The sequence below is a fragment of the Strix uralensis genome, chromosome 22 (assembly GCF_047716275.1).
Source record: "Strix uralensis isolate ZFMK-TIS-50842 chromosome 22, bStrUra1, whole genome shotgun sequence".
NCBI classification, from domain to species: Eukaryota; Metazoa; Chordata; class Aves; order Strigiformes; family Strigidae; genus Strix; species Strix uralensis.
In genome coordinates this window covers 7,978,869-7,994,572 of record NC_133993.1, presented here as the reverse complement: position 1 = coordinate 7,994,572, position 15,704 = coordinate 7,978,869, and the positions used below count along the sequence as shown (strand labels likewise).

Sequence of the window (15,704 nt, the reverse complement as noted above, 5' to 3'; positions counted from 1 at the left end):
GAAAAATGCCAGGGATGGACTTTTTTTCTAAGTAGAACATGTGAAAGATTTACTGGTTTTTAAATTAGAAGGCAGATACCATGTATAACTACCGGGAAGTGATCTAATTTGTCCAAGGTATCCCAAAGGAGCTTGTAGAAGTCCTTACTCAGAGTGTAACCACCCCAGTGTTGGGAGGCAAAACGGAGCATCCCTGCCAGTGGTGGGATGGGGCAGTGCCAAGGCAGGGACCCCCCTCCACTGCCTTTGCTTTCACACCAGCATGACTGCATCGATCTTAATTACAGAGTGCCCTGAACGTGGATTAGCACATCAACAAAGCAGGGACAGAGTGCTAATGCGACAGCTCCATGGGCATGTTTTTTATATTAAACAGAGAGATTGCAACACAGTAGAAAATGAACCGTGTGAGTATTTCCGTGATAATTTATAATCTCCCTCCAGTATCCATATAAAAGACCCACCAGTGAAGGAGACGGCTGCCACCACATCATCAGCTTTTGAAGCTCTCAGGAGAAGCAAACCAACACTTTCCTCTCCCCATCCAATTTGTGGTGCCACCAGTGGGTCACGGTTATTGTTATTTTCCATTCTTTTATGTTCTAGGTACTTAGAAATACATCTCTCTTTTCCCCAGTAGCCTTCTAGGAATTGGAGGCAAGCTGACTGCTCTATAAATTCTGTCTCCCTGTATGTTCTGGTTTCACACATTTGTTACATCACCTGTCATGCGCCTTCTCCCTCGACGAACCTTTCTGATCTTCTCATACTGCAATCTTTTCAGATGTCTAAATACCGCACTGATTTTTGTAAATCTGTTTTTAATTTCGCAAAATTATTTCTAGCCCATTAATTCTAGTGGCCAAATTAAAAACTATTTGTGTGTCAGTATTCAATGAAAATATTCCATTATTTTCTCCCCCTTAAAATTGCCAAGGTTTATTATTATTCTTAATATAACCTAACATGGGGCTCTTTTTGGATTGCTGCTATGTATCAAGCAGATGTTTTCACTGAGCTACCCACTACAGTGGGACTGCCTCTTCTGATTTATCACAGCTGATTAGACTCCATCAATGCACCTGAGCTATTAAATTAGCTTTTTTTCCAATATTCATTTTCTTTAACTCACTGGTGGTACAATGAACTGCATTAAGTTTAAAGTAATATTAATTTTTGAGGTTCAAAGGTGGCCAACAGCATCCTGGGCTGCATTAGAGGAGCAATGCTGGCGGGTGAAGGAGGTGATGCTTCTCCCCTGCTTGGCCCTGCTGGGACCATACCTGGAGCGCTGCACCCAGGACTGCCCAGTACAAGAGGCAGATGGGGCCACTGGAGTGAGTCCAGCAAAGGACCACAGCGATGACTGAAGGACTGGAGCATCTGACATAGGAGATATGGAGATATTCAAACCCCAACTGGAGATGGTCCTGAGCAACCTGCTCTGAGCTGACCCTGCTTTGAGCAGGAGGGTTGGACTGGAGAACCTCCAGAGGTGCCTTCTAACCTCATACTACAGCATCTAAAAACTTAATCAGCTCACATGCAGATCTTTCAGAATGCAAAGCTTCATTACTATTATAAATTCTTTATGGTGAGGTTTTTCTGCGCCCTTGTTTCAACTGTCATTTTAAAGAAATCCTTGCTGAAACTTATCTCAGTACTAACAAAATAACATCCGCTAACCTTAAGACACAGAAAAATTACACTTTAAAGCAAATTAAAATTCAGTGGAAGAATGGTCCACTCATCTTCCCTCCAGCTGATAACACCATTGTTTCATGAAATGCCAAAAGCGATATTCTTATAAGTTCTTTTATTTGTGGTGTTATCAATGCAGCTCTTTAAGAACAAGCTACTTGCAACTGGAAATTACTAAATAACACGGTATATCACTTGGCATTGAGTGACATGTTTTATTTTTGTATTGATATAGAAAAATGTTCCTCTGTGCAAGTTTTAAATATAAATTTCCATTGACAGAACATTCTGTATTATTATTGCTGCTGTTTCATCTGTCACATTTTCACTAAGCTTTGAAAAATTACACTGTTCTGTCATAGTCTCATTGTCCTTTGTGCTTCTCTGGCAGCCAGTGCAGTTAAAAAATAGTCTCCCAAAAAGTAGGAGAAAAAGGATTTATTCTTCAGCATTTGTGATCTCTCATTAAGGAAAGCATGATTAAGAAAGAGACAGCACATAAAACATGCAATTTCATAGCAATCTGGATTAGAGAATATATCCTTTGACATATTCAAAATAAGGCAATTGAATGAAAATGCAATGTGCTGATTTACAGATTGGGGCAGTTTTTGTGAAAACACCTCTATTTCTTATCTTCACTTTAGCTCAAGCATTGGCGAGATTGCAAATAATTATTTTCTCGCTTGAGAAGGCAAAGCATGGTTAGAATAACAAGCAGCAGCCAAGTCCCAGCTTTTGATACAAGGAACATTTTCTTTGCCCAGGCCATGTAAATTAACACATTAAAACCTAGAAAATTGTTCTAATTTTTAAATTCGAGTGCAAACTAGTAGCCAAAGTCTCAATCAGATTTTAATTAATCAATGATTAATGGAAGAATTAATCTTTGCAAATCCCATAAATGTCTCACTGCATGATTTTCAACACTACTTTAAGTAGGGTAGCTGAAGAAACTCGATTTGGAAAGGAGAGTTGGAGAGGTTTTCAGAAGATGTGCTGCCATTCAGAAGCAGCTTTAGCTTGGACAGGATTTGTGCACGGCTCCTGAGACAGCCAGTGGTAGATGGCAGAAGCCAGACGAGGGCCACCAAACTGTTAGATGGCCTGCTGTGATGCAGGAGGAGAGGCTGATGGAAAGGGGTGACTCGGACTGGAGAAGAGACAGCTGAACTGCATCTGGGGATAGCTGCAGCCTTCCACTGTCCGCAGGGGGTTGTGGAGAAGACACAACCACGCTCTTCTCTGAAGTGCGAAGGGAAAGGACAAGACACTACAGTCACAGGTCGCATCAAGGAAATATGCTATCAGGTAGAAGAAAAAAAGTCCTTCACAATCGGAGCTGTCAAGCCCAGAGAACCTGTTGATTCTCCATCCGTGGGGATCTTCAAAACTCGGACAAGCCCTGAGCAACACGGTCCAACTTTGAAGCTAGCCCTGCCTTCAGCAGGCGCTTGGATGAGATGACCTCCAGAGGTCATCTCCAACCTCCAGTATTCTGCAATTCTAGGCAAGTGCTGACCGCAAGAGATGCTCACAAAGAAAGAGAAAGAAAATTAACTTGGTAATTGAGGAACAAGCCTCCCTTTATCTTCACCAGCACATGAACAGCATTCAAAGGCCTTGTAAAAACTTTTTCATGCAAAAATTAGCACACAGCCCAAGATATCAATCTATTTTAGAGGACAAGTCTCTGCTGTTTCTCTTTAGATTTTTCTTTTATTTATTCTCCAAAGACATCTTTTGCTTTAGAGAAAAGATGGGATTTTAATTTTTGTCAAAAGGCAACAACAAAAGGAACCATTTATAGTAGAAACCTCTGCTTGCCTTTGAAGTATTCAGTTCAAATAGGTGGCTGTTAAAAGTACATTTTCCAGCACAATGTATAGTAAAGTACATTTCAAATCCACCACAACTTGCATAAAAAAAATGGAATGAAAGTGTTAAAAGCTTAATGAATGTGTTAAAGGCAAAAACTTTACAAAAACACATTTCTTGGCTCTCAAGCATACTGTAGCCCCTGCAGAGGATCAAAACCCTCTTGGTGCAGTCTACAGTGTGGGACTGACAGACCCCAGGATGACAGACCCCCTCCACCCTGCTCCACGCCCGGAGCAGCCCCGGGCTCAGCGGAGCAACTTGTCTCCGAGTTTCCTTCCAAGTGGCACAGGCTGGGAGAGAGATTCCCTTGTGTCACCAGGGCCACGACGGGCATTCAGCTTGAATGTGCAGAAACCATCTCTTGTCTGCCATTTTTCATTGACTTTTTTTTTTAAGGAATTCAGGTTCTCAGGTCAGGTCCTCTGACTAATGCCTATGGTACAAACCTAAGTGACTTCTGCAGAGTCATGCAATGACTCTGTTACGCGGAGAGAGAATTAGAACCGGGCTTCTGAGTTTTACACTCTTCTGCTACATACTGGACTATCCATCTGTCAGTTAAAAAAAAAAAAAAAAGAGGAAAAAACTGTCTCCTAGTTTCATTCTCATCTCACCAACACTGTGGGAGTGGGTATATGGTCCAGGCTTGAGGATAAGGAGGAAGAAACTCAGGCAGTTTCTACAAAATCTACATTGTAGTTCTGAGCTTTTTGCTATGACGCTTTTCAGCCGGCCAGAGGGGATGTAACAAACCCCATCACAATAAAGATTTTATGATTTGCTTTCTGTATCTGTTTTCAAGCATGAAATCACCTTGTTCCGCAAACACGAGCAAAACTGTGACTATCTGTAAAACCAGGCTATTGCCACTTACCTCTCCTTCCTGGAGAAACTGTGAGCCTTTATGTAACATTGCTAAAGCACTTTTGAAATATTGCATGTAAAATGCCATGGAAGTACAGATTATTTTGGTCACTATAATCTGATTAGAAATGCTACCCACTCCTACAACATTTGCAGAAACAGAAAAACAACAGAAGCTGTTTCACACGGTAGCAGCTGATCCCTGAAACATGTACTGCTGCACTGTAATGATGATTCACCGTTTAACGAGGAGATACAACCTTTTACCTCATAACAATTATTTCACCATTATGAGACACTCAGCTGCCATCTAATTAGAAAATAACCACTCTCTCACATGCTGCATTTGGATAATAACCCATGCCATTACTGCTGTACAAGCAGGAAGGACTGGAGGGGTCGTACCTGGTTCTCATCCTGCACCTCCATGCTGTACTGGGGCCCTGGCTGTACCTCCGTGACTTTCTCTCCGAGGAGGAAGCCCAGGCGAGTCATGAGTGTATTTGCTGCCTCATCTACGGATGGAGGGGGTCCCAGCTCCTGCTCAGTATCACCTAAACAGGAAGAAGAACAGATTCAGACAGGAATTGCTTACCTTGGCTACTGCCCAGTGTTTTTATCAACAGAACACCTCTAACTTTCCACGCTGCAACATCAGTATCTGGATTTTCAGGTTATTCCTGTTATTCAAGTCTGTTTTAACATTATATGCTGGTCATCAATTTTAGGATATGCATTGCTCCAGCTGTCAATACATGTTTCTTCTAACATTAGGTGTAATTTCTCCCCTCCTTGCTCGTTATATTCTCAGCACCTCCCGTGGAAGTAAACACAGCCGTCTTGCTTTCCCCATACCAGAAGTACCAGAGCCACCAGGGAATGAGATTTCCCAGACCAACCATGGAGAAGGGAGAGCCTTCCCTCTCCTTTCTCACACAGAAACTACCTCCAAGTAGAGGTACCTCCCAAGAGAAACCAAGGCTACACGTGTCATTTTGAAAGCACTCCACAAGATGCAGAGCAGCCAACCTGTGCTACCAAGTGGTTAAGGGCAAAGAATGGGACAGAAAACCCACGTGAATCTTCCACTGTCATCTGCTGCTCCTGACACACTCACAGTTACGTAGAAAACGCTGCTCTCCAGACACCAAACCTCCTTGTGCAGTCACGTATGGCCCTGATACAAAGCAAAGTCCACCTGCCAATTCTCCATCAAGTCTATAAGACAGGTCAAAACCAACATTCCACATAATTTTTCCTGATTTTTTTCTGCCATCTGTAGGAAGAGCAGCACAGACAAGCTTCCAGCTAGCAATGCACACTGAGAAAAAGGCCAGGCATGTATATTGGCCTTTCCGTATCTTTTTAATTTTATAACAGAAATTTGTGGAGGTTTTTGACTTGTAGTATCACAAGTTGGCTATCACAAGTTGGACTCTGAAAGTCAAGTTCTTCCCTGCTCACACCAGCAGCAGTATTAAAGCCTGAAGGTCAAGTTCTTTCCACGTTACACTGAAGCAACACTGTGTTTAGTGCAGTTGTAGGAGACTAATTAGGATTTGAAATTAGTCTACAGTTAATTATTCATCTGATAATGTACTATCTGGAAAAGAGCCCATCTCCATTTCCCAGCTCCATCCTGGCTCGGGGGTGCTCCAGCACTCAGCCTGAAGCTACAGTAAAAAAATGATACTTTAAAAATTGCTTTTTGATAACTGTAACTGAACACCATCAATCACAGAATCTGGGATATGTACGAGACCTCAGAAAATTTAAGCCAGCTGCTTCCAGAAACTCCCATTTAAACTCATAACGTACATCTCACGGAAGCTTAGAGCAATTTTTCGGTGTCTCACCTGCACTACTGCAAATTAAAACCCTGGAGCATCTCAGATGCAACCGCGTCTGCATTCATAAGCACTGTCAACTTTGGGAGATGAGCATCTGGAGCAGTCCTTACATGGTGACTTCACTGTTATGAAAATGGATTATATAGTATGATAATAAGCTGTCTAAGTTATTGAATCCCTATTGTACTGCTTTAAACAACGCTGACGTGAATAGGATAGATTTAAGAGAGACAAATTTAGATGGATGGCCCAATTTTCTGAACTGCTGACCACCCACATTCAGTCTGTGGGCATTTACTATCTCTGGGAGTCAAATCCAGAACAGATACATTTACGTAAAATGCAAATTATAGAGACTTTTATTTCCAAGGTTATTTTTTTCTTTAAAAAAGTAAGACTTTTAGAACTTATCCTAGATATCTGTATGTAGGATGTGGCTCCGTTCATAATTATTAGAAGTTTATTATGCATTCCCCATTCTGTCTTCAGAACACATGATATTAGTAACACTCAAATGGTGCTGGCTTACACGCCTGGGCAGGAAGGAAAAGCTGGGTCTATCTCTGCATTGCCCACCCAGGGGAGGATTTGGGGAGAGTGCCCAGCCTATGTTGGGGCAGGCTGCAGGGTGCTGGGCAGAGCCGCCTTCCTTTGGCTCAGCGCTAGGAACCGCTCCCAAACCAAACAGAACAACCTGCTCCTTGGAGGCTGGGTTTAACCTTGTCCTTAAACCTCACTTCTTTTATACGACCCCTAAAATATCTCCAAGGAGCACAGCGCTTAGGGATCTGGTGTAGTTGGGAACTGTCAATGTTAGGTTAATGGTTGGACTAGATGATCTTGAAGGTCTTTTCCAACCTAGAGGATTCTGTGATTCTGTGAAAATAAAGAAAATTATGAGCTTATCCCAGGTCACCGCATAAGAACACAGACGACAGAAAGAGTAATAATTCTCTGCTTTGGTAACAGCCCTAATTCACCTGTGAGATGCTGCTCATGGCACAAGGGATCAACAGCTGTGACTGAAGCAGCCGAGCTCCGAGCGCATCACATTTAGTGTAGAACTATCAATTATTATAACGTGGCTTTCAAAGTACAGATAACTTTGAACTTAAGCAAAGCACTATTGTACTGGATTATTCCCTCTTTTGGTTTTAAGTCTTAAAAAGTAAGTGCAGTCATTTAATTAAGTGTCAAAGAAGAGACATAACGGCTCCGAGATGCCTGTGAATGGGTATTATGGAAAGAAGCTGTAACTTGCCTTTCAAGGTTGACAGTAAGACCTAATACTCTCTTTCTAAGTTCAGTGAAAGGGCATAACTGGTTTTCTTCTCCCTTGCCATGTGTGCTATCCAGTTGATGCTGCAGCCAAGTTTTACACACTTCAGCACCCTCGGTTCCCCCAGACTCACCAGGGAAATTTGAGCGCACAGTTGATAACAGAACTGACCTGAGCTATTTTTAAGTATTCTGACACTACTGTTCCAACAAACTACAGCAGCTCAAACACACACACTACAGTCAACTCAAACAAGCAACCTCTAGTGTACCAATAAACAGTAGCAAACTGCCCAGCTACGCACACGCAAACCCAAAGCCAACCAGCAGCCTGGAGATGCGGTTTGTGGTCTGGAGCTGCTGCGCTTGCTACATCAGCTCACGTGCTTCTGCATAAACATTCCGTAATATTAAAATCTGTATCAAAACGATCAGTGCCAGGAATTTTAAACAAGAATAAAAAAAAAAACCCTCAACTCGCCAACTCATTGAATGTGCATGAGTATTTCAAGGAGTTCTAGAGACTGTGTAACTTTATGTCCCTTTATGTTCAACAGAAAGCTTATATTTTTATATATACACACACAAAGCAATAGGAAGGAAAGGGTTCTGGTGAGCTGGCGTGCTGCTGGGCTGGGTGGGTAAACCATACCCACCTACTCACCCACCCAGGGCTCCTGTTAGTTCCCCAGCAGTCATCAGACCACATAACTTTGGCCACAACAACCCCCAGCAGCTCTACAGGCTTGGGGAGGAGTGGCTGGAGAGCTGCCAGTCAGAGAGGGACCTGGGGGTGTTGATTGACAGCCGGATGAACATGAGCCAGCAGTGTGCCCAGGTGGCCAAGAAGGCCAGTGGCATCCTGGCTTGCATCAGAAATAGTGTGACCAGCAGGGACAGAAAAGGGATCTTGCCCCTGTGCTCGGCACTGGTGAGGCTGCACCTCGAATACTGGGTTCAGTTTTGGGCCCCTCACTCCAAAAAGGCCATTGAATGACTCGAGCGTGTCCAGAGAAGGGCAACGGAGCTGGTGCAGGGTCTGGAGCACAGGTCTGATGGGGAGCGGCTGAGGGAACTGGGGGGGTTTAGTCTGGAGAAGAGGAGGCTGAGGGGAGACCTCCTGGCCCTCTGCAACTCCCTGAAAGGAGGGTGCAGAGACGGGGGATGAGCCTCTTTAACCAAGTAATGAGCGATAAGACAAGAGGGAATGGCCTCAAGCTGCGCCAGGGCAGGGTCAGACTGGCTCTTAGGAAGGATTTCTTTGCAGAAGGGGTTGTTGGGCGTTGGAATGGGCTGCCCAGGGAGGTGGTGGAGTCCCCATCCCTGGAGGGGTTCAAGAGGCGGGTCGACCCAGCGCTGAGGGATCTGGTGGAGTTGGGATCTGTCAGTGTTAGGTCAATGGTTGGACTGGATGATCTTCAAGGTCTTTTCCAACCTAGCCGATTCTGTGATACTGTGATTCTGTGATAACTTGTACCTTCATGCCAGCTGACATCTCCAGTTAGCTGGTTCAGTCATTTATGGCTTGTTTGGTTTCACTGGAGAGGTTTTTAATGCTAAGCCCCATTGCAGTGAAACGGCCACAGAAGGAATATCAGACCCACCGTGGTGTAAGCCAGCCTGTCAGCACCTGCCAGTAACCTGCCTGGCACCCATGGGATACCCCAACAGTGCCTGAACACATCCCACTCAATTCAGCTTTAGCCAGAGATTAAATTACTTCTGATTACATCACCTTTGCACACGTTGCATTTACTGATCCCCACACGATAAATGCCTTTGCTGAGTCTTAGCAAAAATTATCTCCGAAGAATTTACTAGAGAAACTTTTCACCACTTGGAATTTGTTGTGTTTAATTTCAAGGCAAGTGCTCCAAACCTGGAGTCAGCATTTCAGGTACCAAAGTCAGACGCAAAACCAAAAGAGATTTACTAGATGTTTGCCACTAGTCCAAGGACTTTCATCACAGATATAGCCCGCAGAGTACAAACAGATTGCAGTGAATTGCTTATTTCTAATAACATAAATAAAAATCCACGAACAGCTCCAAGATAGATTAGTCTCAAAAGCTGTAGCCTGGTTGGAAAGAGAGGTAAATTGTCCAAGCAGTACAGGCATTTTTTTTTTTTTGTGTAAGAAAAATGTAAGCAACCAGCCTTACTACGCACTGCAAAAACAAATGGATACAAAAATCAGACATTCAGATTCTTTTTTAGTGAGCTGTACATAAATTAAAGGAATCTTCTAAAAAGTGAAAGAAAAAATAATATTCAAAACACTACATTAAATATGCAATCGAATTTTAGGTAGAGTCACCAAAAAGCTATACTAAAGGATACTTTTTTCTTTTAATCCTTCATCTTCAGAAGAGACAGGTAACTGCAGCATTATATGACAGAAATAAATAAAAGCTCCTACAGAGATGTGAAACAGGTTGTCCTTTTAGATTAAAAGGACCCGTGTTTAGGCTATCTGGTATTTCTATCTACCACAGCAGAAGAATGCTGAGAATAGTAGATCAGAGCCTGTAGTCTTAACGCTGCTGCATGCACAGAGCAGCCCAGCAGTGGGGCAAACAAAGCAAAACTCGGCAGGGCAAGAGCTTCCCACCGCCCAGCACGGAGCCACAGGGAAGAACGGAAATCCCAAAGCAGCACCAGCCGCTCAGACTTCTGTACCTGTACCCAGCGCTCCCTTATGAGAAGTTCAACCTTCAGGGTAATGGGAAAAAATTCAAAAATGCAACATAAATGTGACTTAATTACTCTGAAAGCAGAAGACAAAGGAAGAGAAACAAAAAAATGAGAATATGTGGTTTCTCCATCTATAGCCCTTGAGGAGCATGCTATGATTTTTGACTTATTTATTTTGCTTCTGGATTGAATTATACTGGAATAGATACCACAAGAGGATGGGATGGACAGGGAGACAAGCCGAAGGTTAATTAGATCAGGGGTCTGGAAAGCTGGGAGGTCATTTCACGAAGGAGAGCTTGTGTTGCCAAAGGCAGGGCTGTCTGCGGGGTAGAAAAGCCTGTTGAGGCAGAGACTGAAGTGCTGGGTTAGGAGATCGATCGACCGACCGACCAGGACGAGGGGTGGGGAGCGGGGCAGAGCGGGGACTGATCGGCAGCTGAGCAAGAGGGTCACCGGGGCTGCCTGGGGGGCGCGGGGGGGAGGAGTGGAGGATGCAGGAGAAGCCAGAGCACCTCTCCACCACAAACCTGCCCAAGAGCTCTTCGCCCACTGGGTAGCAGAACAATAATTTTTGAATGTTACACCTATGTAATTAGCAATAATAAATAATTAAATCCAGCACTCAATTATTTAGAAGCTTCAAAAAGAGTGCAGATACCTAAGGCACACACATATTTTCTTTTTTTTTTTTTTAAAATAATTTAGCTTCCAGAGTTGCAACAGATCTCAGCAGCGCACACCTCCACACTTTCAAGCTACTTTTGCCATCCTTTTACATTAATGACAATTTTTTTTCTTTACTGAACTGCAAAAATGCAAATTAGAAACATTATAACCTGAACTTGTCAAGCAATTTAATACCTCTAATCCTTCCTCCCTTCAAAAAAATTCAACCCACTTCAAATACATCAGAAGGCCTCTGCAATTCACCCAGGAATTTACCTGATTTAGGCCCTTTAGGAGCAATTTTATGGATGCTGGCAGCTCTCTCAGATGTCTTACCTACATATACCCCTGGTATTTCTGAAAGGGTCAACTCTTAACACCTCTTTTAACGTCATATGCAACAGGATGGAGTTCATGAGTGCTCATAAATGTTCACAGCATCTCCTTGAAAATCAAATATATCATTTTATAAGCACAGTTATTAGGTTCACTTTTTTCAAGAAAGCATTCAAAAGGCACAATGTTTTTGAACATTATCATTTTAAAATACTGTTTCTGCTCTGTCCTCTCACTTTCTATAATAAAATCTGTCACGTATTCCAGTTGCAATTGCTTATAAGCAGATGAAATTTCTTTATGATTTATTTTGTAATGCTATGATTTGTTTGATAGCTGCCATCCTCTAATCTTTCAAGTAAACGAAGTAGGGTAGCGTCCCTGGGAGACACTAACGATGCGCCTTTACTCCCGAGAATATTTTCGGTTTAATGGTTATACTTCCAAAACCAGACTCTGAATATAATTTAAATTTCATCTGAAACCTATTTCAGCCAGTCTCTAACAAGAGGAACTGGGTAACGTTTCACTTAGTGGCACCCATCACAGAATTTGCCTATGAAAATGATTTACCTTAAAAATCAAAAATTCTTGAATTAGCAAAGAAAAAATAGAATAGTTATATGCAAAAAGCAAGTACCTTTGGAACGCCAGGAATGATACTGTTTATGATTTTGATCTTCAATTATATAACTGTGGTGTTTTATCTAATGACTTCCCTCTCTCCATGTGACCTGAATCTGTCCCGTTATTATGTACATCTGCTTTAAATTACTCTGGATACACTTGAGCTATATTTGGAAAATGCCCTTGACCATTTCTGCATATCCCCCTAATCTCAGAATTAATGGAAGGTTTTTTCATTAGTCTTGTTTACATCAAGAAGAGATTTTGAAAAATTTAACCAATAAGGGACAAAGGCTATCCCATACACATTGCTTTAAATGTCTATTTTTGTACTGCTGCTCTTCAGATACTTAGTAAAGTCCTCTAGCTAGCCAAAAAAATTAACCCTGAACTACAAAGGTGTTCAAACTGCGGCTCTGGCTCAATTCATGCCCTGTGTACTGCTCAAGCTCTGCCTGCTTTAGTGGCTGTTGCTGCTCTATCCAATAATCTCTATAAGAAATTGCAAAAAATTCCCATCATTAACGCCACTAAGTCAGCCTCTTGCATGAGTTCAACACACCCTCTGAGAAGAATTTCAAACAAAATAAATTCCCCTCTGCATCACATGGAAATACTGCTTCCTCACCAGTCCTTCCTGCTGCCTTTGCTGGGGATGTCCTGTAATATTCCTTCCATCAGACTGTCAGAAAGACAGTTATTTTTAATCAGAAAGCATTCTGAGCCAGAGATAGACAGTAAATGTAATTTCGATGCTATCATAAAATCTAATTCAATGCATTCCATGTTCTACATTTAAAAAAAAAAACAACAAACCAACCTCTACATGCACATTTGGGGATGAATTTTCCTTCATTTCAGCTCCCATTTAAGTACCAACGAAAAGGGAATTGGGGAAATGAGAGGACATTCAGTGCACTGATCACTAAACATATATATATATTTAAAAAAAAAAGGCCACAATTACCATAAATATGAGCCTGGGTATGCAGAACATTTCCTAAAAGCAGGATTCCACTTAGATGCCTGAAAAGGTTCCTGAGCTCTTTAACATATCAAGGACAACATGACCGAGGCAGTAAGTCCCCCCACTGATGGAAAGCAGAGATGCAATTATTTCTTCCTTCACAGTTTCGGCACTTTATCTCTAAAACATCACCTGATCATGGGTCTGTGCTCCCAGCTCTAAACGTACAACCTCTCATCAAACACTGACCGACCAAAGGCCTTGTCTCTTAAATAAAGTTGTTGAGCATTTATTTTTTAGCTCTTTGAACTGACCTTTTATTCCAGACAGGTTTCAGGATGGTTTCTTACACTCTTATTGATGCGGAAGTTTTTTTTAAATATAATTCACAATCAAAAAAGAACAAATACTCCTTTCCAATACTATTTGTTTGCTAAAATCTGTGCAAAACACTTACACTGTATTTTGTACCTTTATTTTGCTATGTTAGGCACGTCACATAGCATCCACCCAAACAATTTAATTTCAGCTATTGTTTTTCAAAACCTCTCACATTCCCTCCTGATACAAACCTCACAAATATACATTATGCATCACGACTGTTAAGAATCGGTAAGAAAATTAAAAGCAGGAGCTGGCTTATCTCTGCTATCAGGCAACTTTAGTACCAAGTTTTATTTTCATGATGGAGTACAAATAAGTTCATGGTGCAAACACAGTTGACCACAGGGCGGCAAGACTTCAGCGGAAGCTTAGGAGAATTCCCTCCTCCTGAACTTTTTGGGGTGATGCTAGCTGCAATGGGAATTCTCAAAGCGTGCAGCCCTCCGCAGAGGGGGTGTCCAGGCAAACCTCCACGGGCAGCTTCCCCGGGGCTGCCTGCTCCCCTGCTCACTCCTGGTCAAGCCAACCCTGCTCAACGAACAGTGGCAAAAATAAAGTTGCTGGAAATCTTTGGAAATATATATATATGTGTGTGTGTGTAACATTTCCATCATTGTACAAAATCAATTTAGGTTTTCATCTGCAAAGACCATGCTCATTTCCATCCTCAGCAGCTACAACAGTGGCAGAGGCTGCTCAAAATCCTTTTATTGTACCCCAAAGGCAGCATCCAGCCACAATTTCAGCATTTGAGCTTCTTGGGGAGTAAAATATGCAGAAAGAGATTTTTACAGATACCTTTTCTTCTCCCAAGATAGCTTTGCCAGGTCAAAACACAACTAGCTTATGATGAGACATAACTTTACTAAGGCAAATGATGACACTTTACTGTAGCCTTTAACTACTGTGAAATGGGAGGTTGTGGGTTTATAACAGAGTGAGGAGAGACCATGACACGATAAAGGCCTTATCTTTACTACATCTGTAGCACCAGTGTGCCCAGGTGGCCAAGAAGGCCAATGGCATCCTGACTTGTATCAGCAATAGCGTGGCCAGCAGGGACAGGGAAGGGATCTGACCCCTGTGCTCGGCACTGGTGAGGCCGCCCCTCGATGAGTGGGTTCAGTTTTGGGCCCCTCACTCCAAAAAGGCCATTGAATGACTCGAGCGTGTCCAGAGAAGGGCAACGGAGCTGGTGCAGGGTCTGGAGCACAGGTCTGATGGGGAGCGGCTGAGGGAACTGGGGGGGTTTAGTCTGGAGAAGAGGAGGCTGAGGGGAGACCTCATGGCCCTCTGCAACTCCCTGAAAGGAGGGTGCAGAGACGGGGGATGAGCCTCTTTAACCAAGTAATGAGCGATAAGACAAGAGGTGATGGCCTCAAGTTGCTCCAGGGAAGGTTTAGACTGGCTCTTAGGAAGGATTTCTTTGCAGAAGGGGTTGTTGGGCGTTGGAATGGGCTGCCCAGGGAGATGGTGGAGTCCCCATCCCTGGAGGGGTTCAAGAGGCGGGTTGACCCAGCGCTGAGGGATCTGGTGGAGTTGGGAACTGTCAGTGCTGGGTTAACGGTTGGACTAGATGATCTTCAAGGTCCTTTCCAACCTAGATGATTCTGTGATACATTAGCACATTTTCAGAGTAAGTTTTATTAAAAGCAAGTCAGATTAAATGATGACCTTTGCATTCACAATACTGACAATCTCTAAACCCTGCTACCATTATATACCTAAATAATTGTAGAATGGTTTGGGTTGGAAGGGACCTTTAAAGATTTCACAATTAGTTTAGATACAAAAACTACTACAGAGATGTACTAAGCTACTGTTACCACTTATTAGAATATCAAGCATGAAAACATTATTGGTTGATTCTTAATATGTCATAAATTAATTCATACATATAAAAAAATCCCTCAAAGCTGAGACACAGTATGTTCACAGCATCAGAAGCAAAAGGAGTGGGCATGCTGTTATGTGGCACAACTGCAAACTGAAATATTCTCAGGTAATCCAGTAGTGGGCTAAGATACGTAACTCCATCACTTCCAGTACTCGCACAGGCATTTGTAAAACTGCTATAGGCAATTCTAGTAGCAACCACAAACGTAACAGAGCGTTTTCAATGCTTTTCAGAACTATTTTCAAATACAGCCAATGTCTAGGGCTGTTGCTAACGAGCATCCCCCCAACGATTAGAGGGAGAAAACCCTACTGTCCATTTGGATGAGATCCAATTTACAATTTGTTGTTTCTCTAAAGCATAAACTGTATTAATGAAAATCTTACAGCACTCAAAAATAAACTCATCCACACCGTCCTCACACCGTGTTTAAGTTACACAGCGTATGACCTGCAATTTCACCCCTATAATTTGGGTGGAAATACAACACTGAAGTTACTAGAGGGAGGGAGGCACAAGTGACAGCCGTGCAGGTAGCCACACACATCACCACATC

The 15,704-nt window shown here is 42.6% G+C and overlaps 1 protein-coding gene across 11 annotated transcripts in view; it reads right to left on the bottom strand.

Moving 5' to 3' along the window:
- TANC2 (tetratricopeptide repeat, ankyrin repeat and coiled-coil containing 2) overlaps positions 1 to 15,704 on the bottom strand; it is a 290,476-nt gene that overhangs the window by 108,018 nt on the left and 166,754 nt on the right. For all 11 annotated transcript variants that reach the window (XM_074891795.1, XM_074891797.1, XM_074891798.1 and 8 more), the window contains one exon: positions 4,852 to 5,000. In XM_074891795.1, coding sequence (XP_074747896.1) covers positions 4,852 to 5,000 — 149 coding nt within the window. The remainder of the gene's footprint in view (positions 1 to 4,851; positions 5,001 to 15,704) is intronic.